Here is a 27,263-nt window from a genome sequence, read left to right on the forward strand (position 1 = left end):
CAGCACGGCAACAACTTTTACTTAACATGAGGTTTCACAGAACAGACTAGTTGATCTGACAGCCAATTGTCACCAACAGGAACAGTCCTACTTTAATTTTTCCTGCCTTTCAAATAGCCTGTATTTGCCATTGTCACTTTTTTTTCCTTGCCTAAGTTGTCTTCACAGATCTCATTGATGAATTCACAACAGGAACAAAAATATGTATATACAAACTATTATAATATATATTTAAAGCACTGCTCTGCTGGTCTGGTTGGACACATTGGTTCTGCTCTCCCCTGAGAGGCATAAAGAAACAGCATATATAAAATCAGCAAAAAAGAAAAACAGCATGACTGCCCTTTACAGATATCAGCTAGTCACTTAACTGGCTTAGCCATAATGTAAAACCTCACTTCAAAAAACTACTCCAAGCATTTTAAGTGATGGTTTTTTTTACATTATTTAAATTATTTTAAATTTACATTGTTTGAATTTTATTGAATGATAAGGCTTGAAATTGAATGCAGTGGACCTTGCTTAGATTTTTGCATCTGTGATCAATCGCACTTCACAGAAGATTAGAAAGGAAAACATACACTCCTGCAAGGAACCTAGAAATATTTCTGGTGCCTGCAAAAAGGTCTCCAGCCAGTGATGTTTCTGGAAAGAGGGCCTGTGAAATCTCTACAGTAACTAAAGGCTGGAAAACAAGAGCTGATGTGACAAATCAAATTAGAAGTTTGGCTTGGTTAACACAAACCTAGTGATCCTCCCCCTTTGGACATTTCAGAATCACTTGCAATTACCTCCTCATTCCCCATCTCTCACATGAGTAACTCCATTCAAGCCTCTCTTCACTCTCTACAAATGGCTCCTTGGCAATGCAATGGGATGTTTTTCTCACTGACTACCACTATGCAAATGGCAAATCTTTGTGTCTCTTTTGCTAACTATGCAGCTAAGACTGTACATCTTTTTTACTTTTTGAAGGGCAAGGCAAAGCGTGTATGTGAACCATAAGAGGTGGTCTGCAGTTCTCTGAAGAGACAGTAACCATTGTGCTGGTGAGTAACAGGCATTTTTTGGCCAGGATTTCTTTATCACCTAAGAAAGCTTTTAACAGTGTTGTGAACATCCTACTCCAGTATGAACCTTTCCACAATTATCTGTGGCTGTCTTCCCACTCATTCACTTTAACACTGACTGTCATTAAGATTAAATGACTTGTGCCACCAAAAAAACTGAGAGGCTGATGCCAGATGCATTGCAAAAGTGAAAACTTCTAACTGGAGGTTATGCTCAACACTGTCAAAGAAGACAGACCAAAGACAAATCTGAAGTGAGAACTCCTGAGATGTAACTACTTTGTTAAAGTCAATGTTGTGCATTTCTTCAATAAAATTTGTTAAGCAACTGATGAGGTTTGTTCATTCAGATCTTACATTAAGTTATAGGCAGATACCATGCTTGCATTTTCATTAGAGAAAATCCATTTTTCTTGAATTTAAACTGCTGCACTGGGAAATCACTTACCAGGCTGAGAGTCTTCCAAGATAGACGCCAGAGTGCTGCGGATAAGACCTGTCCATTGTTTCTGAGTTTCATCAGTCTTGACTGTTGGAAGAGTAACAATAGTTTTTATGCCTTGAAGAGCTGCAGTGACTGGAGGTGGGACCTGATTATCTGCTGACTTTACTGCTGTTTCTTTCAATACCCTTGTTATCAGAAATAGGATAGTGGGTAAGATTGTCATACACCCTAAAAAAAAAAAGGAAAAAAAAAAAAAGATAAAATAGAATTTTTAAAGTGTGGTAGATAAGCTCTTTGTCTTCCTCAATATGGATGCGTTTGGCTGGAGACAAAGGAGATGAGATAAAGTGCAATTCAGGTAACGGGTGACATGTGTCACTCACCGTTTCATCACCAAATTCATTCATCAGTGCTACTGAAATGTACCATAACACAAGTCATACAAGCCAACAACTGAAATGCTGCTGTCAGTTCAGGATTGATGATTTAGCTATTAAAGCTTTGTCCCACATGGCATGTGATACAAGGTATGTCATCCAGGTTGCTAAGTACCTTTGAGAAGGATCTACACATCACTAGGGTCTTATAAACAGCAAAAATAAAAGGTCTGGAAACAAGTATCCAAACTAAGTTCCTGCACTTTCTGAGTAAGGTGGTGTGCCCCACCTTACCAGAAGCAAAGAAAGGAAGCTGTTTGAGTGTCTCAAATCATGGACAAAGGCTGTAGCAGTTTCAATAACACATGCAGACAGACTTTAAGCCCCTACAGGACTGAAAGAAGAGTGCTGTTGGGTTTAGGCATGCAAAATCCATCTACAGATCACTTCAGACAGTCAAGCTTCTTTCTATATCCCTTCTATGCTTCATTTTCCCACATCTGTGGAAACACAAATCCTGCCATTTTCCTACTTCTGGGAATGCTGTGAGGATAAACACATGAAGTAAAACAATTATGACAGGAAGGGACTGCTCTTTAAACTAACAGTCATTTCTGAGCTACTTGCAGTGGCCACTTGCCAAACGCTGGGAGTAACACCCTCCAGACTACTCCAGACAACACAGATGTAAATATAGTTACTCTTTTTGCCCACCCTCTTTCCCATCACCCCCTCAAAAAAAAAAAAAAAAATCGGGTATTACATAAAAACAGGACATGACTCCAACTCAAAATCTGTTGTTCCTTAAAAAAGTGCAAGGCACAAATTCACAAATTTCTGTTTGGAGACAAGCCATATTGTCTTTTGAGCATAACTTTGTCCAAATATGTTATTTGCAGTGCACCTCATTAGGGAACTAACTTTAAAATGTCTCATCTGTTAGAGTGGGTGAAACTTCCCAAAGATTCTTGAGACAACAGTCAAGCAATTTGCTCTCCAAAAAGCAAAAGTCAAAGAGCACAGCTTCCCATGTAATTGTGTCCTTTACCCATGAACTTCACTCAGTGCAATTATCCCAGCTTACACACATCCTTTGTGACAGTCTTCCTGGGCAGAAGAAAGCTCCATTTAGTTTATAATCACATTGGGAATGACTGACAGCCAACGGCTGCAAGGCCAAGTGTACCACAGATGAATTGTGCTGTTTTTCCCTTGTAGGATTGTCTTTTCTTACAGCTCCTGCTTTTCATGAACTTCTCAGGAATTTAATTATCTCCAAAATGTCTGTGTTGTTTAACAATATGATTAAAAATTGCCCGAAAGGTTTCAAAAGCATGAAAAAAGGGGGGAAAAAAACCAAGAACTAAATCAGATTGGTACAGGGGCTTAAAATCTAAGTGTGTTATTGAAACTCCTACAGCCTTTGTCCACAGAGCTAATTTCCTCAGCAAACCTGCAGCACGCATGCAAACTTACAATCAAATTTCCTTTATGCTGCTCACTGGAAAAGCATGAATTTTCATTTAGTTAATTACCTAAATATTGTTAATGCTATGAATTAAAGCATTCATAGTGATGTATTTACAGTTTGTTTTTAGCATCATAGCCTCACTGTGCTCACACATATCCTGTGACAGTGTCCTACCTGCTGGAGAACACAGGGAAGGCAGGTCAGACAGAATATTAACGGTGGCAGCCACAAGACGAGCGCTTTCCTCAGAGAGGTGGGATTTGGCAGCAACGTGACTCGGAGAATCCGACACTTTTGAACTCAGGTGGGGCATGTGTCGTACTAGGATGAACATCAGCAACTCCATGGCTGCAAAGACTAGAGATTTTCCAGGCACAAGACCACCACTCTCACCTCCCTCTCCTAAAGCAAGAGGATTTTCTTTTTCTTCATTATCATCTTCATCTGAAAAAGGAAAGAAATGTCTGAGGAGACAGTTAAGATGCCACTCCAAAAATGACATGACACACTCTTCACAAAGAAGTTAAGAATCAAGAAGAAAAAGTTGCTTTACAGTAAGATAGGACAAACATGGCTCATGTCAGACTAAATGTTTTAGTTAGAATGACTTAAAGGGGTTTAAAATGCCTTAGAAGTACTGTGATAGCAACAATTTGTTTTCTGGAACTAGAAAACAAATGTAGTCTTGCACAAAATAAAACTACAGCTAATTATCTTGCTTCTATTAAAAATGATCATAAAATTAACAGCAACCAATGACAAATAAACAGTCAGGACAATTTTTTTTTTTAATTTAATAGCTATTAATTAAATGTTCCACTCTGACAAAATCTTATTCTAGCCTAAATTGATTATGAAATAAGAGAACAAAAAAGCACTGTAGGATTCTATGTCTATGTCTAGCTGAGTGTATTCAGTTCAAAAAGTCTCTCTTTTGATGGCAGCTTGGCCAGCTGCAGTCTTTCCTTCTCCCATTAAACAGCAACAGAGAGTCAGTAAGGCAAAGCTGGCCTGAACTACCCCTATAGAGCTCCTATGAATTTAAATGATTGCTACTGTTATCACATTCATCAATCTGAAAAAAGCAGCTTACTGGGCTGACAGTAAACAATTCCATTAATTCATATGAAGGAACAGAGCCTGCATTTTCAGTTGTTCATGCTGGTTCCTCAAGTTCCAGCAAAATTTTCTCCCTGTTTTTACACTGAAAACGGGCAAAAGCTATCAGTTGGGGGTTTTTCTATCAACAGTACATTGTGCCAGATTAAGATAGTAATTTTCCTTAATAAGAGAATATTCTCTGGGGTTTACTTCACTTCTTTCAGGTAACAGAAAATCTGGCAGACATACCCAACTTAACCAGGTGTCAATGAACTATTTCCCAGGTTGCCTCCTGGAAAGTAATTTACCTAGCAAAGATGGAAACAGTGTATCTGATATTCTTTTTAAATGGTAAAGGAATGATTGAACAGGGAGACTCTCTCTTAAAAGGAAGAGGTCACTAAAAGTACCTCAGAAAGTAGCTTTCAGAGTGCTGAGGATCTCCAAGCATAGAGATATGGGCACCTGGGCATCTGCTCTTCTGCTTCACCGCTCCCACAGTGACTAATCTTTCCCTTGTATCCCATCTGGATTTCCACTGCTGTAGTTTATGTACATTGCTTCTTGTCCTTCCACCACCGCCTTTCAGAAGACTCTGGATTGGCCTTGTCTTAAAATCCCCTCTAAGAAGGGGGTTTGCTATTCTATCCCATATTAACCCTCTCTTATGCAGACTAAGTAAGTTCAGCTCTCTCAGTCTCTCCTCACAGGTCACACACTTCACCTCCCTAAGCAGCTTAGTGGACTTCCATTGAACTTCCTTCATGTTTGCCAACAACTGTCTTACTCTGAATGAGGAGGAAGGGCAAAGAAAACTAGACACTGGCATGTGATACATTGCTGTGTCTGGCATGTGATACATGCCAGTGTCTTTTCTAAGACAGCCCAATAACAGAGGTTGCATAGGTCTGCATTGTATAGGGTTCACACCAGAGATTCACACACACAACTCCTCCTCTGGCAAATCTGCTATCCAATCTGTCAGCCCACCAGCCTACACCAATGCACATTCTATCCCAAATGCATGATTTTGCATTTATCTTTGCTGAACTTAAGCAGGTTCTCAGACCTGCAGTTCCAAATTCCCCTTAAAGGCAGCACCACCCTCCTGCACACCCACCACCTGCCCAGTTTGGTATCATCCACAAATTTGCTGAGGGTACATTCTCTCCTGTCTGTCCTGTGTGCTTAACAGTAGCAGATCCTCTACTGATCTCTAAAGAACACCAGTTGCAACCAGCTTCCAGTTAGACTTGAATCACTAAACTCCATTCAAGCACAGCAGTCCAACAAATTATTCTCCTACTTTTCAGTCCACATCACTCAACTTGACAATGATATTGTAGAGTACTGGGTCAAAAGCCTTGCAGAAGTCTGAGTAAACAGTATTCACCACTCCACCTCCAAAAGCAGTTATTTCATCATAGAGGGTGATGAGGCATTAATTGCCCTCAGTAAGTCTGTGCTATTTCAAATCACATTCTTCTACTTCATGTACTAAGAAGTGGTTTCAAAAGAAATTTACTCAGAAACCTTTCAACAAGCACAGCAGGCTTACTGGCAAGTTCACTCAAACCCCACCTCATGTCTTACTCAAAGTTAGTCACAGCAATTCATTTTTGCCATTCATTGAAAAGCTTCCTTGAGCACCACAGCTTAACAAAGATGACTGCAACAAACTTAGCATGCCATCAGCCCTCCCTGAGATGCATCACATCTGGTTCCAGGGTAGGGCTGGCTTTTTTGTGAGCAGTCCCTAACTGGATGCTCACCTGCTGTAGCTAGCACTGCTCTCCCTAGCCTTGCTCATTAGACACAGACACAGGAGGGGTAAGCAAGAAGAAAACAGTGCCTTAGTTTTTCCTCTAGTGTGTTTTGTCATTAGATCACCCAATCCATTCAGCAGCAGTTCCAAATTTCCTCTGCTGACAACGTATCTATAAATGTTGTTCTTGTCACACTGGACATTCATCATCAGTCTCAGCTCCACCTAAATTTCCCAATTCCACTCCTCCATACCCAGGAACTTCAGTAGTCTTCCTTGGCAGCTTGCCCCCATTTCCAACATCCAAGCACTTCCATGTCACATTTGAGCTCAGTCAGAAGTTCCTGTTCAGCCAAGTCAGCCTCCTGCCATGATCATTGTGAATGAGCTTTATTTTGTCACCAAAGATGAACAATCCCTCTTTCCTTTGCCCTTCAGGAAAGCTTACCACAAGATTTCATCTACAAGCTCCCTGAACAAGCCAAAGTCTGCCAAGTCAAGCCAAAGCTTTTGCTCTGCTACTCATTTTCTTTCTTTCCCTTGAAATTACGACCTCCACTATCACATAGCTGGTGCAGCCAGAACTACCATTAACCTTTGTAACCATTTCTTCTGTATAAGTACAGAGCAAATCCATGGAGCCCCATCCTCATCCGGACTGTCCAGCATCTGGACTGAAGAATTCTGTGCTTCATACACTTCTGAGTGTTACCAGTAGCATCACCCTTCCAGCACACAGCTGGATGGTAAAAGCCTTTCATGAGACTCCCATAGCTTGACTGGAATGCTTCTTTGGGTTGATTTAACGTGGCTTCATTCATCTTCCCTTCTTCATTAGGCAAGCTGTGGCTCCTGACTGGTATCACCCTTCACTTCCTTTCAGTGTTATCAGTTCTGATCTGTCAAAGTAGGACAGCTGGCTCCTTTCCTCTTGCCAGATCTCCTCAGTGTTCTCCAACGGGATATCTGGAGATAGAGCCTTTTGTTCCTGGAAGTCACAGTACTGCAGCCACCACCTTCATGCAAGCATCATCCTCCAGGGCCATATTCCAGCATAGTCTATGGCTGTCTCTCCTGAGAAACATGGGACTTCAGCTCCTGCACCTGCAGGACCTCTGAAGAACATTTCATTCCTCCATTCACCTTTCCTGACACCACAGAGTCTGCTCCTTCACAACCTTCACAAGCATTTCCTTCATGTCTCACAGGTGAGACCAATGTCACTTCCAGCTACGGCTGCACAGACAAGCCTCTGGAGCACAGGCACATCAGCATTTTCACCTGAATTTCAAACTGGTCATTAGACCTCTGATGTAGCAGAGGTGATTGTCCCTCAGTCAGCAGACTGTTGTTGTATGTCACTGCCACCATTATGCTGACTCCAGCAGTCCTGTACAGTCTTGAGCAGCACCTCTGGGCAGCATGAGCATGCCTTTCCATGCCAACTGCCTTGCTCCTGTTGCACACCCTGTTCCCAGAGATCCTGGTAGCTGACACGCCCTGAGCGCCCTCAATAAGTGAAGTAAGAACCCAGGTGCAAGTCTGCTCCATTTCCTGGCAAGATCTCCTGGGCAGGCAACTTTCCATACTGGTTTCAGGAGCAGTTCACTCACCTCATGGATGTCAGTTGTGCCAGGGACACATCACAATACCCTGTACTGCTGGCTAAATCATTAAACTTCAGGAAAAAGGTAAATGATGTGCTAAGGAAGCAGTCAGTAGAGAAACATTAAAGAAACTGAACAAGGTATTAAGAAGGGGTGCGCTGTGTATACCTTGCACCACTCTTACTCCAGAAAAATTAATGAAAATCATGACATGAAATGAGAATGATCAGAGGAAGAAAAAATACAGATTACAAGAGTTAAGAAGTCAGCAGGTAATTATGAACACAATCAAAATTATCTCTAGAATACACAGCATTTTCCTCCTCAGTGTAACAATACTCTAATGCAACTGAGTTCCTTTCCCAACATGAAAACCTGTTGCTTATTTACTCTGCAAAGCAAGCCATGTTTACAGAATCTTACTTAGCGTGTTCCTTTTTTCCTGCAAATAATCTTGAGCTGCTCTTACTATCTGCTGGACAACTCCTGTAACCAGCAGCTGGACTGAAGGAGGATCCCAGGTCAGGAGGAGTCGGTGAAGCACACTCAAGAGTTCAACACCAAGGAGCTGCAGTGAAACAAAATACATAGAAAAACATTCATTAGGACTAAACAATTCTTAATTGTTATGTCACTTGCTTATGATGAACAAATACTTTTCTCACACAAAAAATAATTACAGCTCTTGTAATCATCATTGATGAAAGTCCAAGACCTGGAAAAAGCTGATTGTTACAACATGCTCATACATTACCTGATCCTCTGCAATATGGATCCTGGCACAAGGGGAGTCCAATAAAGTATGCAGTGCTTGTAAGCAAGATGTAACATGCTCTACGGGCTCTTCAGGTCTTGGGGAACACAGAAACTGTATACTAACACCTGAAAAGAGCAATAGTTAAAAAAGAATGTTCATACCATCATAAAATCTAGTTTTCGTTTGAATTTTTTTGTAAGTATAGTGGGTTCTTAAAAACTGTAGAAAGACAGCTGTTTTTCTCAATTCGTCCTTTCAATTAAAAGAGAGTCTATGCAGAAGACTTGTATTCACTTCTTCTTCTGCATCATGTCTTCCCCAAAATGTGGCTAAATAATAAATAATAAATTATAGGATAAATAATGCACAGTGACAACAAGCAATTTAAGATTACTGAACAGAAATTCATACTTTGTTCTAAAGATCTGTAAGTCAGAGACATGAATCCTTCAGCTGTAAATTGAGTTTAATTTTCTTGAACTCCTTTAAATGTAAAGACAAACAAAATGAAGTTAAGCTCCAAAAATCATGCAATATTCATCTACATATAGCACTTAATTCCAGATTTAAATGTCTGTATCTCAGCAAACTTCTGGCATTCCTCAGAATAAGAGATTACATCCACCTCTTAAAGCTGTTAGGTAACAACAAAGGGAAACAGTGAATGCTACTCACAGATGAAAAACTGATGCAAAAGCTACTCCATGTGACTTGCTAAATATCACTCTCAGCTGAGCAGTGTTTTATAGGGGTGTGTATTTTAATTAACCTCACAGCTTTTGCATCTTTGAAGCACAACATTTTGTATCACCTGCATTATACTACAGTGTAGAACAGTTCCTACTCATTTTAGTCAATTACATAAATCACAATAATCACACTGATAAATATTCTGTCAAAGCTACAAAGAACACAGAAGGCAGAGAGATAAGAGGGAGGATGAGACAGAGATTTTCAAAACTTTACTGTCCAGACATGTAATGAATTTTAAACTTCACAGATTTCAAGCAAAGTATCTTTTCTCATTTTCATAGTGTTTCATACCATAACATGCTGCTACTGAATTCTAAACTTGTAACTCTTACCCAAAATTAAATGCATTCGATCTTTGTTTATTTCTGGCAAAGATTTAGTGGTAGGTGGAGTCCCAGGTGTCTGGTTTAGCATAATGGATGTAGCACGTTTCTGGGAACTGGGCATTGCTGCAGCAGTCTCTTCTGTTGACTCTGACACATTAAATCCTGTACTGTTCAGCCAAAGTGCCACTGCATGTAGTATGGGAGCCCAGGAGTTTCGGTAATGCAGTCTAGCTGTGTCAATTGTCTCTGGAGTGTAAAATGCTCCTCCTGTTAAATTAACAAAGCAAAGGTAAATTCTAAGATTCTCTGCAAGTAACAGATAAAAAGCATGCACTCAGAATTTGTTAGTGTATTTATTCTGGGTGTGCTTGATCACAAACATAATCAGGTATAATGCTTGTTAGTGACAGTACATTCCAACTCTCCTTCTCTAGTAGCAATATTAATTAGTACCTCTCATGAGAAAGTGCACTGGCCTCAATAAAGCAGTAAGAAGAGAGCAAGAAAGGCAGGCACGGTCATCAGATCTTGCAGCATTTTTCATATAGAGCATTCACTCTTAATCTGTAAAACAATGTCTGCTCTCATCTCAGGGACCATGTTTTTCATACAACCAAAATCTTTTTGCACTTGATACCAAAATATTAGAGGTGAAGAAGTACTCCTTCTTCCACAAAGACAAAGTTTTAATGATCTCAATGATTTGAATAAAGAGTATATTCATTTCAAATTGAAGGAAAGACGATTCAAAGTTAGAAAATACTGCTATTACATGCCCAGGTAGGAATTTATCACTTGCATAAAAAACATGCATACTAATTAATTTACAGAATAATTCTGAATGTCCAGCTACAGTTTCTTTCTGTTTTGCAGAACAGAACAAGAAATTCCAGTGCATACCATCTGGAGGAAGCTGGGTAGCAAACTCAGCTGGTAGAGTTAAAAGAGCATAATCTTTCAGTGCAGCCAACCAGAGCCGGCTCAGTGCCGGCAGTTCAGGCTGTACGAGCGTTATCAAACTGTCTGGTGGCAACTCATCCACGGCACCAAAATCATCCTCATCCTCCTCTGTGCTCTTTGAAACACGCTTGGGTTTGGTTTCTGCTTCTTTCTTAATTTTCATGGCCACGACATACACCTAGAAGTGAAACATGTCAAAGTATGTGCTGTGAGATTCTAAAAAGAAAGGAAAGCAGCAGACTTTCCCATGTGAATGTAAGAGATTCCACACAGATAAAATTCATCAGAAAATTATTGGAAAAAAGAGATTTTTCAATAAAACTCCATTTTATTTAAATCCTTTCTTTTATTTCTACCACTATATATATATAATACTTAGGTTCATAAATGAGACTTTCCAAAAACAATCTGGCCACACACTTTCTTCCCAAAAATGTGTAAATTATAAACACTTGACAGTGTTAACTAACTAGCTGGTTGGCTAGTTAACTAACTGCAATATTCTCCCAGAATATATTTTAAGGTTGTTTGATTTTCACGGTTCTTTGTTTTCTTGTTTGTGGGGGTTTTTTTTCAATTTTAAGAGCAGTAAGATGGGAAGAAATTCAAAATCTGATATGGTGTGAGTGCATATTTTTACCCAGAAAAGTGCAACACAACAAAGAACAACCAAGCCTCAATGTAAATATGGCTCAACAGAGGGGCAGAGAAAGATACTGAGTTTAAAACATCCCAGAGTAGAATTGAAAAAAGTTAGGAGGAAGGCATGTACAGGCAGTATGAGGTATGAGGCCGCTATTACACTGTAAAATGTTTCCAAACTTTGGCAGATTTGATGGTCATGGCTTACCTCAGCCCATGCTTTGAGAACAGCCAGTTTTTCCATAGTAGTTGCACTCTCTCGGTAAAGCTGGCTAGAAGATCCCTTTCCTGCTTGCACTTTATCCAGGGAAGAGACAAGAAGGTTGTGAACTCGGCGGAGATCATTCAGGTCACTTACAACCTCACTTCCTATCCAAGCGCTACATACCTAGACAACAAAGTTTAGAATCACTCTAAACTAGCAAAACCCAACAACCTTAAAAATGAAAAAAAAAATTAAATTAGTAAGAAAATCAAACCAAAACCAAGGACCAGGAAAACTTAGCCATTGTCATCCTGTTTAAGACAAATAAATCAGGTTTTCCTTTTTTTTTTCCTCCCCAGCCATGACAACAGAATTGCTCAGGTGAGTGGTTACAATGGCTATATTTGCAATGCATATTACAAGAGAACTTAAGAGACATGGAAAATACTTTAAAAATTTTTCAATCCTCCATAAATAGGTCATAATGATTTTTTTTATTCTGTTCCCAAGTGTCTGGTCAAATCATTCAGGTAACGAGTCACTGCATTCTCTGCAGCAATCAACAACAGCATACCTTAAAACCCCCCAACATCTCAAATCAATATATAAGGCTCCATACTAGTGGGAAGTTTTCAAATGATTTATGTGAAGAAAACACCTAGAAATTATTTGAAAGATTGAGCTATGATTTGGAACCCACAGTTCTATACCTAGAGCAATCTGTCCACAATGGTGGACAGACATTTGGGTGCCTCTCAACTTTTCATTTGAGTTAAATGGATCCAAAGAGGTACTTAAAACAACAAACATCACATAGACTGACTGCTCCTGACTAATGCTATACACTGGCATTCATCCTCTGAAAGACATTCATGCCAGACATAATGCAGGCAATAGAAGCAGCTTGTGCAGCTGCTTTTCTACACAGAAAAAAAGGGATAAATTCTTTCAAAAGAGTTGCTCTTACTCTGGAGATTATTCTACAAGGATGAGGATCAGAAGCAAAAACACTCACAGAACTCAAGCAGTTCAGGTTTTACAAACTTTTTTACAAACCATTTTTGACCTATCTCAAATTTATTTACTTTGCTTTTAAAGAACCAGTTCCATGAAATCCTTTGGGGAAGGAACTCTCTCATGATCTGGAATGATGGACATATTTAAAAAAAACCAACTTAAACACAAACACTAGAAGTGTCTCAATCAGGTACAGAACAAAGCTGTTGAAAACTTCTCACAAAACTGTTCTTCATTCACAATAGGAATAAGACCAGCTTCAATCCTGCAGCTCACCAAGTCAACATCTGTTTCACTAATGACATAAAACTATAACAACATCCAACTCCTTCAGGAAAGCTCATCTCTGTCCATGTAACTTCTAGAGGGAGTTAAATATCCAAACCTAATCTCCAACCATTTGATCCTGTAAGTGAACACATCTGCTTTGAAATGGGTTGAATAGAGAAGATTTTGACAAATTATAAGGAATATTAAATGTTTTCACACAAACTGCTTCTTCATTTCAACATGCAGAAACATTCTGTAAATCAGGATGAAGATATTTTTTCCTACAAATAGATACCAAGTTACACTGTAATTGAGCAATCCTTGCAAGTTTTGCTGAAAATTAAAAGTGTAAAAGAACAAAACAAAATCACACTCCTGATGACCCAAATTTACTAAACAGAACTCAGAAACACAGAGTTATTTTTAAAACTAATGTTTGCATAGCTAACAAAACTGCTACTTTAAACAGGAGTTTCTTTAGCTGTGAAAACCACATACTAATACAGCTATGTTGCTGATAGTTGATTTAAATGGCAGTACACAAGATCACATGCAGGAAAACAATCCCACACACATTCAGAAAAAAAATATTTTAGCAAACTTTCACTGACAAGTTGTCACTATGATTGTAATGAGAATGCCCAGATCTTCTAAATCCTAAAATAGAGCATTAAACTGAACAGAAGTTTAGTGTTTAAAGGTAAATTGTCAGTAATCCAAACATCTGATCAGACTAAAAGACAATAAATAAACTTCTACTGGTCTCATTAAGCAAAGGGGTTTTTTTCCTTTTTTTTCACCTTTTTTCTTGCAAAACTGATATGAAGACATAGTTAGTTCCAGATACATTTTTTTATGTAGCTCCCTAAAAGGACTTCTGCACATCTGAGAAACAAAGTATATTACTAGGAAACTCAAAATGTGTTGCAAAAACATGACAACCAAAGTTTACAACACCTTCCAGCCATTTGATGCTATTTCTCTTTTGCATCCTTCTTCCAAAGAGAAAGAAAATTAGTTTTGCTTATAGGATGTGAACGTTTTCCACTGTACCTGACAGGCCTTTGCAGTTATATCAGATGGTGTATCTTGGGAAAAAGCTGGCCTCAGAGCAGCTCCAACCTGTTGATAAGAAGAAAAGTTAAAAATCCAATTACAACAGGGACATAGTGGTGTTTCTCTCATCTTGCTTAAGGCTCAAGGACAAGTACAGAACAAGCAAGACAAAATTGCCAAATTTGGCATTGTAGCTACATCCCAAAATTATCCTTGCTGTCTAGCAAACGTTTGCAATAGCAGACTTTAAACAACAACAACAATAAAGCCTTACACTACTTTTTTTCCTTGCCCCATTGCCTTTTTAAGTCTCAACTACCTTTGTGAAATATGTGGTATTATCTTCCCTCTGTTAATGAGTATCCTTTTAATTACTACAGTATCACAGGTGCAACTTCTGTTAAGGATCGATAACCCAATGACAATTTGATGTCCAAAGGAACAGCAATATGAAATTCAATGTTTTTGGTTGGATTCGCATCAAGTCCACAAAGTGACAAATACTGACTGAGAAATGCTTTTTAGGCAGTTGCTATATGGCAATACTTTTCTGAAACAAATGGAACCAAGTCCAAGAGAAAGAAGCAATGGTTACAGCACTACAGAAGGAAGAAGAAAAAGGCAGGAAGTGAAAAGGATGAAAGCCTGCCTTTAGAAGTATTTGGAAAGATCTTGACGACAGAGTAAAAATAAAAGGGGTGAAAGAGTTAAACTACGCAACAAAAAAAGCACAATAATATATCCAAATAAATCTTTAATTGCCCACTTCCCAGTGATATACTTTTGTAGTTTTCATTAGAACAGAAGTACATCACTAATTCCCAAGAAAACTGATTTATTAGCTTAAATCTAGAACTGAGTGAAAAATATTTTCCAATTCTTAGTTCTACAAACTAATAGCCACTTTTACCAAAAATTAAATGTAACTTACATTATTTGGCTTTCAAGTTACTGAATTTTATCAGCTACTAAATTACAATAGCTAGAATGAGATACAAAAATAAAATTTGAAGAGGTAAGTGAGTCTCTGTAGCACATTTTCACACACAGAAGAATTTCCTCACAGCTTTTTTTCAAATAAAAAATGTTCTCAAAGCTAATACTGGCATATTGGCATAAATACACTATTTCCTGAAGTTATGAAGGAGGTCTCACATTTGCCTGATACTGCTCCAGTATCACATGGCCTGGAAACTCTGGCTCGGGAACAGATGCAAATTTCTTGATGATGTCCTCAAGAGCCTGAAGCCCCGCCATGCGCAGCTGGTTGCTGTGGTCTGTGGCAGCCATGAATGCCATCCGGATAAGGTCAGAGAGATGCAGCACCAAGAAGTCATCTTAGAACAAAACAGAAAGAACTATCTAGTAACTTAAAAGATAGCTAACATGATGAATACTTGCAGTATTTTCTTCATTGACATGCATGAATTTTACCTATTTGTTTTCAAAGGTCCACATTTAATGCATGGAAGAAGCAGGAATGAATGCAACCTAGTTTTCTTTCTTGTTTTCCACTTTCCCTCCCCCCACAAATTCATTCTGTGGCTTTTATTCCTAAGACAACCTTAAAAACTGAACAGAAATTGTGTAGAATGAAGTATGTAAATGTGGCTAAGTAGCTTAGAATATATTAAAACATTTAGTAAAGCTAATTTGAATGATCCCCCAAACATACAGAAAATCTTCAAGGCAATTCCTGCTCCTGCTCGAGTCCTATGCTTACAGTGACCCCTGCTGATGTCAACACCTAAATCTGAGTATGCCTCTGGTTCTCCTCCCAAAAACCACATGCAAGGCTGTAAGCATGCAGACAAGCAAAATATATAGCCTGGTAACATTTCTGAAAGGCTTATTCTTCTCTAGGTAGTCATTTTATTGTTTTTCTTACTCTCAATTTGAAATTATCACATGTTGTACAACTAACATGAAAATAAATTATTTAACAACATCCACTGTGACTAATGAAACCCACAAGTTGCCTAAGCTATTTTCAAGTCTCAAGGTAAAAAAGGAAAATGTTTTCGTGGCTGAAACTTTTCAGAGATGAATCAGTAAAGAAAGACTGAAAATCACCTCCAAAGTACAGTGATAAAGTCTGCACTTACTTTTTCAGACCATCAGAGACAACAGTAAAATCTGTAGAAGCTACATTTGGGGGGGTACAGAATTTTGCTGAGTTTTCCTTTTTACAATGATACCAAACACATCAAAGTTCACTTCAAATAAATAGATAAAATTCTCCATACTATGATATGCAATTCTCTGCAGGACCCTATAAGCAGCAGTTATTTCATTATTTTCTTTGTAATGCAATGCCATGACATAATAAACTTTCCTGAAATTGTTCCTTCCTAGTCTTCAATGGCCTTGGCCTCAAACCAAGTCAAAAACCAGATTCTCACAAAAGCAATGCACAGTGCTGGAACCAGGCTGCACTAAAGCAACACAGGCAAAGACCTGATAACTCTCCGTATCATAACAGACATCCTCAACAACACAGACACCAAAATCCATTAATGTCACACATTCCAGGATGCTCACAATATTCATCCTACATACACAAAGTCCTCATGAGCAGGTGAACCCAAACAACCACAAACAGGGACAACCCAAGGACAGACACCTCACACTATCTGAAAAACATTTCTTCACAAAACTACTATGCCATCTAGGACCTCTCAATTTTGATCCTCTAACTCTTAAAACTATCTTTGGAACATGAGCTTGAAAACTAAGATTTATCACTCTCATGGATACCAAAAGAACAAACCTTATAAAGTCTATGTCTTTTTATAACTCCCTCCCACATCCCCCTCCCTCTGCAACCAATGCCGTGGCAACAATTACCTAGCTTGATCCCTTCTTTTTTTCTTTTCTAGCATCTAAATCTTTAGATTGGAGATGCTAAAATAATCTCAAGTTTAATTCACTGCTGTCATTACATTAAACTCTGAAAACACTCCCAGCTTGCCCTTAGCTAGAAGTTTATTGCTTCTGTTTCAGAATTGAGAAAACCCTTGCATCTCGATGGTTTTTTCCCCCTTAAGCAGACCAGTCTTTCAGAACTGGTATGTTCCAGAAAACCTCATTCTTTGTGCTCATGGCAGTGTAACTACAGTGGTTATAAAGACACAGTTTTATTGATTATTGCTGGGCATTTCCTTTGGTTTTGACCATTTAAATGAAAGAATATGTGCTTAATATTTTTTTTCTCGGTTGTGTAATCTTAAGCTGTAAAGAGGTGCCAAGATGAAAATAAAAAATTAAGAAAAAAACCAAAGCATGCAATTACTTTTTGGGTTTTTAAGTCTGGCTGAACGAGCCAGTGCCAGGTCAAAGTGAGCCTTGTTGGCATTCTCACACAGCATGATCACCCGGCACAGACAGTCTGCCGCAAACACGCGAGTGGCCCAGCGAGGTGCCACAGAAGGCTTGGACTTGTCCTCTTCACCCAAGGTGGTAAACATTGTGTCATCATCCATCTCATCCTTCTTCTCCAGCTCCTCATCCTTCCCTCCTCCCAAGGGAGCAGCAGTGCTCATGTCTATGACAGAACAATTAAAAGGAATAGAAACATGCCACTGTTAAAATCCACAGAAGGCAGTTAAGGACATGAGCTCAAGCCTTTCCTTGTATTAAGATTCAGAGCAGATTAATTCTTCTGTAGAAACATTTGACAAATGTCCAAAAGAAGAGTGCATCATTAAAAGAAATGGCTTTTACCTCTGTTCTGGATTAAATTACCCTTTATTTATCTTACATGTTATGAGATTAATTCCTGTGAATATTAATTCTCCACAGTTACCAACTATAGCTGAATCTCATATCTAAATTGCCCAATTTTGTAAATTAACCAATTAAATTGCCAATAAACAAGATAAGGCTCAGAATTAAAAGAATTATCAGGCTCAGAATAAAAGAATCAGCTCAGCTTTGAATTATTCAGCTCCCACTTCAAGTGGAAGACAAAAAGAAAATTAAACTGAAACAAAATTACCAAGCTCCGTGCCATGGGACAGCTATGCAGCCCAGTAAGCCACTGATAGCACCTAAAAATGTGACTAACATTCAAAAAGTTATTTTCTCTAAGTGTAGGTTAGAGACTTCATTTCAGAAAATAAAAATTATTTCAGAGATTACATAAAAAACCTAAAGGCGAACATGGACCAAAAAATCCCTCACCAAACAGGCATATATACTTTTGCTATTCACAAATGAAAACATAAATCCTCAGTGACAAGGTCTAAACTAGCAAAATGCCAAAATACTGACAAAAATACCCCAGCAATAATTAGAAGAGAATTAAAGGAAATTATTGCAATGCATGCTTCTTAGAAACTAAGGCATGCTTCTTAGAAAGTCTAACTTTAAGCAACTGAAGGGCCAAGACATCCAATAAAGAAAAAGGCCATGGCAAATCAAACATGGATGATGCTAATGCATAACAACAGCCTTTTGAGAAGGCATCCAGGACCTTATGTGGCTGATTTGTAAATCTCTGCTTAAAAGCAAACCACATTTTGGTCATATGCCAGTTAGCGGGATCAAAGGAGATCAAAGTGAAGTTGCTGGCTTACAATACACCTGAGAGAAATTCATTTAAATATGGTTTTCTCTGAGACATGTCACCTACTAATAAATAAATAAGAAATTGGACAACCACGTAAAAATTTTAAGACCCATCCCACATGAAATAACAAAAAGCCATGCCAATTTAAAACTCAGGAAATGAGGTCTTTCTCACTGGGCAGATTTGTGGTAACCACATTGCATAAAGAAATTATTGGTAGCATTACTCATCAGTAAATGTAAAGCTGGCAGCATTTAGAAACAGCTTCAGGATGAACTCACACATGCCAATAAACAAGTATAAATGCAATGGAAATGAGCGGATTCTGCGTCATAACCATCCTACAAGCTGAAAAACAGGAATAAGGTCTCAGAGGACAAAGTCTGTGCAAACAAATCTGCAAGGCTAAACAACAAACAAAAATTTCATCACCATGGTAACCCAGCATCACATCAGTAATTCATGAAACCTCATAAAAGAAAGCTCAGAATGTGTACAGAGGTCTTCTCTCTGTACAATCCTGATGTATACAGGCTAAAAAGGATGTCTGCTTTCACTAAGATACCGAAATGTCAGACTTACAAACACCATTCTTCTCCATTGGAAATCCTACTTCAAGCAGCTAACTTTTTACTTTTACAAGTAATATTCTGAAACTTAACATCTATAATTCCTTCTTTCTATGGCAGTTTAATGGCACTACAATCAAATTCTGTATACAATATAACCTGCATCTCAACTAGGATAAAAGAGAAGCTCCAAACCAATATTGCCAGAACACACTAATGCTAAGGACACGGCATCATTTATATGAATGAGACAGAACACTTACCACTGGAAGCTGCAAGGACATCCTTACAAAGCATGAGCCAGTGAGAAAGGTTTTCCACTGCCAGAGATGAAAGCATGTGTCCCAGAGTGTCGTGGATATCTGAGCAGAGTTTCCGATCGGTCTCTCGATCCAGCATCCCGAACAGGACGCCCTCCAGGCCCGTCTCTGTTATATTAACCCCCTGATGCCGGCAGTGCGCGTCTCGCCGAGAGCCAGCCCCTGGTGCAAAAGGATTCATGTCTGCAAAATGAGAAGGAAAAAGGCTTTTCTAAAATCAGGAACTCAGCTTTAAAATTTCATGCAGCAGACTTGAACTGGTCACTGTGCGCCTGTGTGTGTATAGCTCAAAGATCATCAAGATGCTATTGATATTTTTCTGAATCAACACTAGAAAGATTCCAATACAGCAATTAATTTCATCTGCAAGGCAAATAATACCTCCAAGTGTTAGTTAAAAAAGTAAAAAAACCCTCTCCTCAGGGCATATAGCCCATGAATTTGTAAAAAACCTAACAGTACTGGACTCTAAAGACTCTTCTCAGAGGCAGACATCACTGGTATCATTTGAGTAAGGTCACAATCCTGCATGTGTATGAGGACTGTGCTGATCAACACTGTTGAGCCTCCTATTTTCAAAATAAAATGATACATGTAAGAATTAGACTAGCCAGCAAAGTCCACAGGCACTGCAGATATGATGCTGACAGAATATAACACAGCCAAGCATCTGGATCAAACAGCACACCATTAAGTCAATTTTCAAAATAACAAGAGCTATAATACCAGACTGTAAAATAACTCTGAAATAACTGTAAAATGCTTCCAACTGTGTATATACCGTGTTCTCTATTTGATTGCCAGCCTTAATGAGACAGAGAGAGAATTTTAAGTCTGAATTTCACAAATAGTTGAATTACAAACATGATTCCAGAGGTAAAAGCAGAGGTGTGGCCAGAAGTTACCAAAGTCAGAAGGGACAGTTAAGGGTTTTTCTCACTAAGAGTACAAGGGGATTTTGGGCGTCTCCCCTTTGTTTTTGAAGGCAAAGCACACATATGCACACATGTGCATTGTTTCAAAAAGGCCACATGAAAGAAATACATACTGATGGCACTGTTCTCCTTGTCTCCAGCGTTCTTTGCCAAGCTCATGGCATATTCACACACTTCTGACGCTTCCCTCTGAGCGAGCTGCCGCAAACACGCCACTGCAGCCCGGCGCAGCAGCAAGTGAGAGCTGCACAAATGGACCTGAAAGTCAAACCCACCACACGTGAGTGAACTGCAGCACCCCAGTACCAATAAATCAATGCTGCTAAGGACTAAAAGCATTCCATTTTTCAGTTATAAGCCCATGTGTGAGCTGCTGGGAATCAAGTTCTGAAGGTTCAGAAGTAAGCACTTTTCATAATATACAAATATCAAAATATAGCTGACATACACAGAGCTGACAGCTGTCTGGCTAAAGAGATAAAAGCTTAAATATTGGAACTACTGTGCCAGTGTGATTTAGATTAATTACAGTTTCCGATTTGTTACACTCCAGTACTACTCTGCCTCATATTCTGCTATAGCTGCAAATCACTTTCTTTTAAACAAAAAAGCCATTATCAGGTGCACTGCGCATGACAAATATAATAAAACCTGCAATTCCCATTAGTAAGAGAATCTATAGCATGAAGTTATTAAAAGTGCCTCTCAATAACACAGCAGAAGATTTCTTTGCTAATTCCTTTGAATCACCTATAGCACAAGCAAATATTTTCCTTACAGAAGAATTGTGTATGGTGTCTATTTTTCTGAGAGGAAATAGCTCCACAGAAAAGTGAACGTTTTTTCACAGTGAAAGAGGTGAAGAGTGCCCTTTAAGAAACTCTAACTCTTTATTTACTCCAGGGTAATTTGGTTTCAATAAACCAAATATCCATTTGCTTTCTTGGTATTACATTACTATGGGGATGGAAAATGCTTCCCTAAATGAAAGGGTTCTACAGTTTATAAAGCATTTTAACAGTACATCTTTATTCCACATATGAATATACAAGAATTTAGTCCTAAAAACACAGGCAGTCTTTAAAGAATTTCTAAATATCACAACTGAGGTTGTTTCAATGACCTAAAACACAGAACATTTGGGAGATTTATTAATGTAAAGGGTATTCCATGATTCAAGCTACAAAACAAATAACTACAAGTTACGAAGCCAATGCAGGAAGAAGAAATTAAAATGAGAGTGTGGAACTGCATGGTTTAATTTTGATACCTGGCATTAATTCCATTCTGAAGAGTTGGCTAATGGTGCAGGTAAGGCAGACCTTGCCTACATAACTATGCATTTGCAGTATGAAGAAATGCCCAAGACAACTCAGAGGAAATCCTAACAAACTAAGTATAACTTGAAAGTAAGGAATATGAGAAAGGAAAACAAAAATAGCTTTCATTTAGCAGAAGACCATAAACTATCAGGAGAGAAACAGGAGAAAACCATGGGAAAAAGTTTCAAAACAGCACTAATTATTCATGTATGAACTTCACTGTCTGTAACATCATCCACTGGCATTTACAGAGTAAATGGCTGTAAGGATTATCTCTCCTGATGTACATCATATTCTTACAAAAGAGCTTATCTCCTTCTGGGTGTGCTGCAGCCCTTTCATGCAAAATTTTGTGAAGGGACAAGTGACGGGTTCTGTAAATACACTGCACTCCCAGGAGTGCTTGGGGCAGGGTGGGGCTTGGGTGTGCACAGGGCTGAGGAGAAGCACCTAATCATGAGAGGATGCCCTAGGGAAAATCTGGATAGCATACTAAGAAAAAGGTCCAGTGTTGACATAAGTAGGATTGCATTCCTTCAGGTAACACTGAGTCATCAGCACTGCAAAGAATGGCATAAACAAGCTTGCAAAACATCTAATAGACATTAGGGAGAAGCTTTTCAAATATCTCAGTATTGGACTACTGAACCCTCTTAAAATAACTTTTACAATACTAATTACTTAAAAAAAACCCCCATCAACCTACACCAAAACCACACCCACACCACCTTTCCTCTTATATTCATATTTAGTATGTTTTGGGTTCAAGCCTTTGACTTACTTCCAGGCCTAAGCCAGGACTTGCTGACAGAACAGTAATGAAAGAAGGTGGCAACATTAACAGCAGCAGCACAAGAATTTGTATGTCAGCCCCTAATTTTCTGACAGTGGTAACATAAATCCAACATCTGCTACCTATTCCCAGCTTGCTCACTTCCCTCTTTGCATACAAGCAGCTGGAGCAAACAGAGCATTTCAGAACCTTTTTTACTCAGTTATATTATTCATAAATGCTTGCTATCTTCACTATTGAGGGTGAAAAAGAATCAGCCCCCATAACTTCAGTTTGGACAGCATTCTGAAAATATGTAAAATAGCTTGGGGACTCCAGGGTTTTTAAAAATATTACTTGCTTATTACACATGGCTATCCTTGACATCTTGCTAAATATTTTCCCTGTCCTCTGCTAAGCACATGCCTAAAACTTGGAGGACCAGAAGGGACGCACTTGATACTCACACAAAGACTGGGAACCAGACTGGATAGGTTGACATGCCGTGGTGCAAACATATGAAGCTGCTGAAGGCAGGATATAGCAGCTGCCTGAACAAGTGAGTCTGAATGGTCTTGTGTGATTGCACATCCCACCAAACAGGAAGAACGGATTGTTGAAATCGTAGCTCCGTTACCTAATCATGTAAGAGGATATCCTTAACACAGCAAAACTTTTCTATCACATCTGCAGACTTTTAACCTTTGAGAAGCAAGAACTACTGAAGCTTCAATAACACAAAAAAAGAGTTCTCAAATTAACATGCAACTTTTCTGATTTACCATGCAAATGAGAAACACTGCAGAGTGTTTCAGTATTTCTTTTTTAGCTCAGTTAAATAACATGCTGTCCAAATAAAATTCTGGATCGATAATCTCCAGTCAGAAATACTGTGAGACTATCTTCTCAGGTCATGAAACCAGTTAATTATCTGAAGTTAGATTTTAAAAGTCTCTTTCATTCTATATATGTATAAGCAACATTTCACGCACTGAGCCATTTCCTAAAATATCAGGTAACTCTTTAAGTTCATATCTATCTATGCAGACAATTTTAATTAGCTCCAACAGATGAGCAGCACTCATCTATGCTCTACTAGAACAAGCATTTTAAAGGAACAGTATTTGATTTGAAGAACAATTCTGCTTTTTAAGAATTAACCCATATCAGGTTTATAAAAATATTTTCAAGTACAGAAATATAACCTGCAGAAGACATTCTACTAAAGTTGTTATTTTAAAAGTTAACCGTATTCCAGGTCAAAAGGTTAACAGATACACAGGTTCAATTAAACCATCTAGAACTATGTCATAATTAAAATCTTAAGTCTAGCCATTTAGAGTTAATATTCCATTAGTGGCTCTCTGGCATTCTAGACCAGAGAGATCAAAGACCATCCTATAAATAGTCCTAAAAATCCCAGTTAGACAAAGTTACAAATCTGTGGTTTTAACATCTGAGGCACAGAATTTCAGACACAGTGTTCAGCATGACAAGATTTTAAGTCTCTACAATAAGGTCCAGAGATCTAAGGATATCAAGAATGAATGGAAATTAGTTATAGTTCACAGTATCACCCATTGTATCAAACTTAAGCTCTTGCCATCAGTTTAAAATAAAATAAACACATCTTAAAAAATGGAGGAAAAAGCTTGTCTGATGCCCCACAAAGATACACACAGTAAAATATGCAGCAAGGGTTCCATGGCTTACCTACCATGCAAATTTATCATTAGCCAAAACACCATACATCACTGCAACTTCTTTATACAAGTCTCAAACTGCAGTCAAAAACCCCCAGGCAGTCACAAGGAGGATCAGCATGAGGTTGTTTGCAGGACTGTAAATGAAACAGCCAACACTGCCTCCCCCACCTGTAACTAACAAAAACTTATATTCCTCCATTTAAGGTGGTAATATCATCTTTATACAAGGTAGAGTTTCTGTTTCACATCAAATTGCCACTCACCTTGCAGCTCAGGCCCCACAGTGGTTATTATAGCCCCAAGGCACCTGCCCAGGCACTGATGCACCTCTGTGTGTGATGGTGGGACAGTCAAGAGCAGGGTGAGAACGAGCGACAGCGTCGGCTCCACGTACCCACGGTACATTGGTCCACTGGAATCCACGATCAAGGCAAGGGAATGGAGAGACCAGGTCTACCACAAACACAAAGGAATGTTTTTCAGTAATGCATTCAGGAAATTAAACAGTTTTTTATGCAGTTGGAGCCTAGCTCTGTACTCCTGTTCTTAAGCACATCTAATTTACTACCCTGACTCCAGAAGTGTTTCCAAATTTCCCAGACCTCAAGCAATCACCTGAGAGTTTAAATACATCTAACATATTGTTTGGTTATCAGCAGTTCTGGGGATAATGAAATAAGGTAACAAAGAATTTGAGAAAAAATATGCTTAAGAACTTCAAAGCAAAATACAAGCACAAAAACCACATCCACTTAAAACAAAAAGGAAAAAAGAAAAGTGACTTGGAACAGGAGAAAGAGCAAATCATTCCACTATAAAACTGGAGGCAGAGTCTGAAATGGGCAGCTTACAAAGCCCTTAGCAGAGATGGTCTTTTATATTACAATAGGAAATGATTTTCATGACAAGCTGAAAGGTTCACATGCATCTTTCTAACTTTCTCATTAGCAGGTACAAGAGAAAACAGCAGTATTGTTCAGTCAGTGTACTATAGCGTGAGGGGAAAAATGGTGAAAGACAGACCTGTTTCAGTTGAAGGTGAGTAAACAACAAAAGAGCAAAGTAATTTATTGTAATTGTCAAAGCAAGAAGCAGGTAAGAGGACTATCCTTTTAGATACTGACATTTCACTGGAAATAAATTCCACTGACAGACCTGAAAGCATTAGCTATCTCCCCAAAACACCCTACTCAATGATCTTACTTCAGAATTTTCTCACATTAAACACATGACTAAGATAAAAGACTATTACTACTACAAAGCTAGACTCTTAGGAATAAGCTGGAAAACCTGCCTTTAAAATTGCTGCTTTTTAATCCTCTGATGCAATCCAAAAGCCATTAGCAATAGCAATCATCTAACTACCTCTACAGTCCTAATCCTGTGGTAGCACATTACAGCTTATCCTTTCATTCCTGTAAACTTCCATTATTCATACTTCCATACAGTTTCTGTGTAACCACACTGATTCAGTGAGGGATGAGGTTTAAAAGCTTAGTTTTTCACAGTGGCTGGGTGCTCTGTTCTCAACAAAAAGTAAGGTAGATATGCAAGTTCAGCCTGGACTTCCCCTTTATACTTATTTTTCTTTTTTTTTTTTCATAAAACATTAACCTTTCCAATTTCTTTTTGGAATTACTGGTGTACAATTATATGCCTCAAATTACCCACTCATACTTGAAGTTGGTTACATATGTAAAATGCACATTGTCTTTCCTTAAACTAAGAAAATTCAAAAGAGACTTAAAGTTGTATTTATAGATTTTTTTTAACAATATCTCCAAAACTGGGCTTGTCTTCCCAACTGATAAACCCTGTAACTTTGATTTTTTTTTTCCTACTGCTCTGAGGAAAAGAAATAAGAAGCAACTCAAGTGCATGTTCTATCAAGTTAACAGTAAACCAAGGTGTAAGTATGATTCTTTGTAGTTTCTGGGGGCTTCATCTTCTCAGGCTGTGGGTATAAAGTGCCACTACTCTCCAAAACCATTACTGTTTCAACAGCATGTTTAGTCCCCTTTCTACTATACCAGCAACTTTAGCAGTCAAGTTGTCTTCCTGTGAGACTTCACAAACCTATAGTCCACAGCAGATAGAAACCCCTCCCTGTCTTAGACTTGGCTCCCACTGATTCCCTTTCTGCCCCCTAACTGCAATTTAGCTTGCAACAGATTTCTGTGTTCATAATGTAACCCTGCAAAGATGATGTCCTGTGTATGTGATACCTGACAAAGGAAACTACTGCTCATCACCTGAGACCCCAGTAAGTGATTACATGTCAGCCATCAGCTATTAAAAGCTTCCTTTTAGGCAGCTAAGGCAATACTAACACATGTTGCTGTAAAGGCAGTTTGGAATATGCCCACAGTGCATCACTCTGGCACAGCTGACAAGCAGACACATGTCCTTCTGAATTAACCTGACCACTTCCAACTACCTCTCTAAATTGCCATGAAGTTACATTTTAATTACACATTGGGATTCTGTACTCTGGGAGTTTGTAAGAAAAGATTCACTTTCTTCACACTCCCTGGCACATGCTACACATCTTACATGTGACAACATCTACTAAAGAATATCTGAACATGTAGCTTAATTTTTATTCTTCATCTTGAACATTTTAAGTAATTTTGTGGTGATTGTTGTTTTTTTTTTACCTGGACTTCAGGAGAGGTTCCATCTTGTGCCAAAGCCAAGAGAATACTGACACTAGTTTTCAAATGCTGTCCAGAACCTATTCCACCAACATAACGATGGAGACAGCCCAGAGCCAAGGAATGGCCTGTTCTTGATACAACATCTCGAGCAGATTTTAACCTATCAATGTTTAAATATAAAGAAATCACTTCATTAGGTAAGTTTGTTACACAGAATCTTAGAAGTACCACAAGAGTGCAAAAGACTAATAGTTTTGCAGGCCATCTTACAAAATCTTGAGAAGCCTAAACAACAGCAAAAACAATGTACTTACTCTAGATTGCTATTAATCCAGGTTACATATAAAGCAAGTGGAAAAGAAGGTATTTTAATAATTATTTTCTTTTTTTCTGGTCAGAACTTGACCTTTTACATGAAGAAGAGTTTAGACAGATATAGAAAAAGAATCCAGATTTTGCAAGTGTTTCAGAGCAGACTAATTTAATAATCATTCCAAAACCACTGATGTAAAAAGGAATTAAGAATAAAAAAATGACAACACACACTGAGAAATGAAAAACTGGCAAATCCAGTTTTTTTATATAGCTGT

The 27,263-nt window shown here is 38.5% G+C and overlaps 1 protein-coding gene across 1 annotated transcript in view; it reads right to left on the bottom strand.

The window, feature by feature from the left end:
- The window catches only part of HEATR5B (HEAT repeat containing 5B), a 55,333-nt gene that overhangs the window by 6,261 nt on the left and 21,809 nt on the right, over window positions 1-27,263 (bottom strand). The window contains exons 19-33 of the mRNA XM_054279181.1: window positions 26,674-26,833; window positions 24,280-24,469; window positions 22,778-22,947; window positions 20,330-20,474; window positions 19,225-19,464; window positions 17,115-17,366; window positions 14,978-15,159; window positions 13,820-13,888; window positions 11,483-11,662; window positions 10,573-10,810; window positions 9,679-9,939; window positions 8,591-8,718; window positions 8,260-8,404; window positions 3,538-3,807; window positions 1,519-1,743 (exon numbers count right to left, since the gene is read on the bottom strand). Coding sequence (XP_054135156.1) covers window positions 1,519-1,743; window positions 3,538-3,807; window positions 8,260-8,404; window positions 8,591-8,718; window positions 9,679-9,939; window positions 10,573-10,810; window positions 11,483-11,662; window positions 13,820-13,888; window positions 14,978-15,159; window positions 17,115-17,366; window positions 19,225-19,464; window positions 20,330-20,474; window positions 22,778-22,947; window positions 24,280-24,469; window positions 26,674-26,833 — 2,855 coding nt within the window. The remainder of the gene's footprint in view (window positions 1-1,518; window positions 1,744-3,537; window positions 3,808-8,259; window positions 8,405-8,590; window positions 8,719-9,678; window positions 9,940-10,572; window positions 10,811-11,482; window positions 11,663-13,819; window positions 13,889-14,977; window positions 15,160-17,114; window positions 17,367-19,224; window positions 19,465-20,329; window positions 20,475-22,777; window positions 22,948-24,279; window positions 24,470-26,673; window positions 26,834-27,263) is intronic.

This window comes from Melozone crissalis, unplaced genomic scaffold, assembly GCF_028551555.1.
Source record: "Melozone crissalis strain CALT ecotype California unplaced genomic scaffold, PUWL_Pcris_2 ptg000027l_1, whole genome shotgun sequence".
NCBI lineage: Eukaryota > Metazoa > Chordata > Aves > Passeriformes > Passerellidae > Melozone > Melozone crissalis.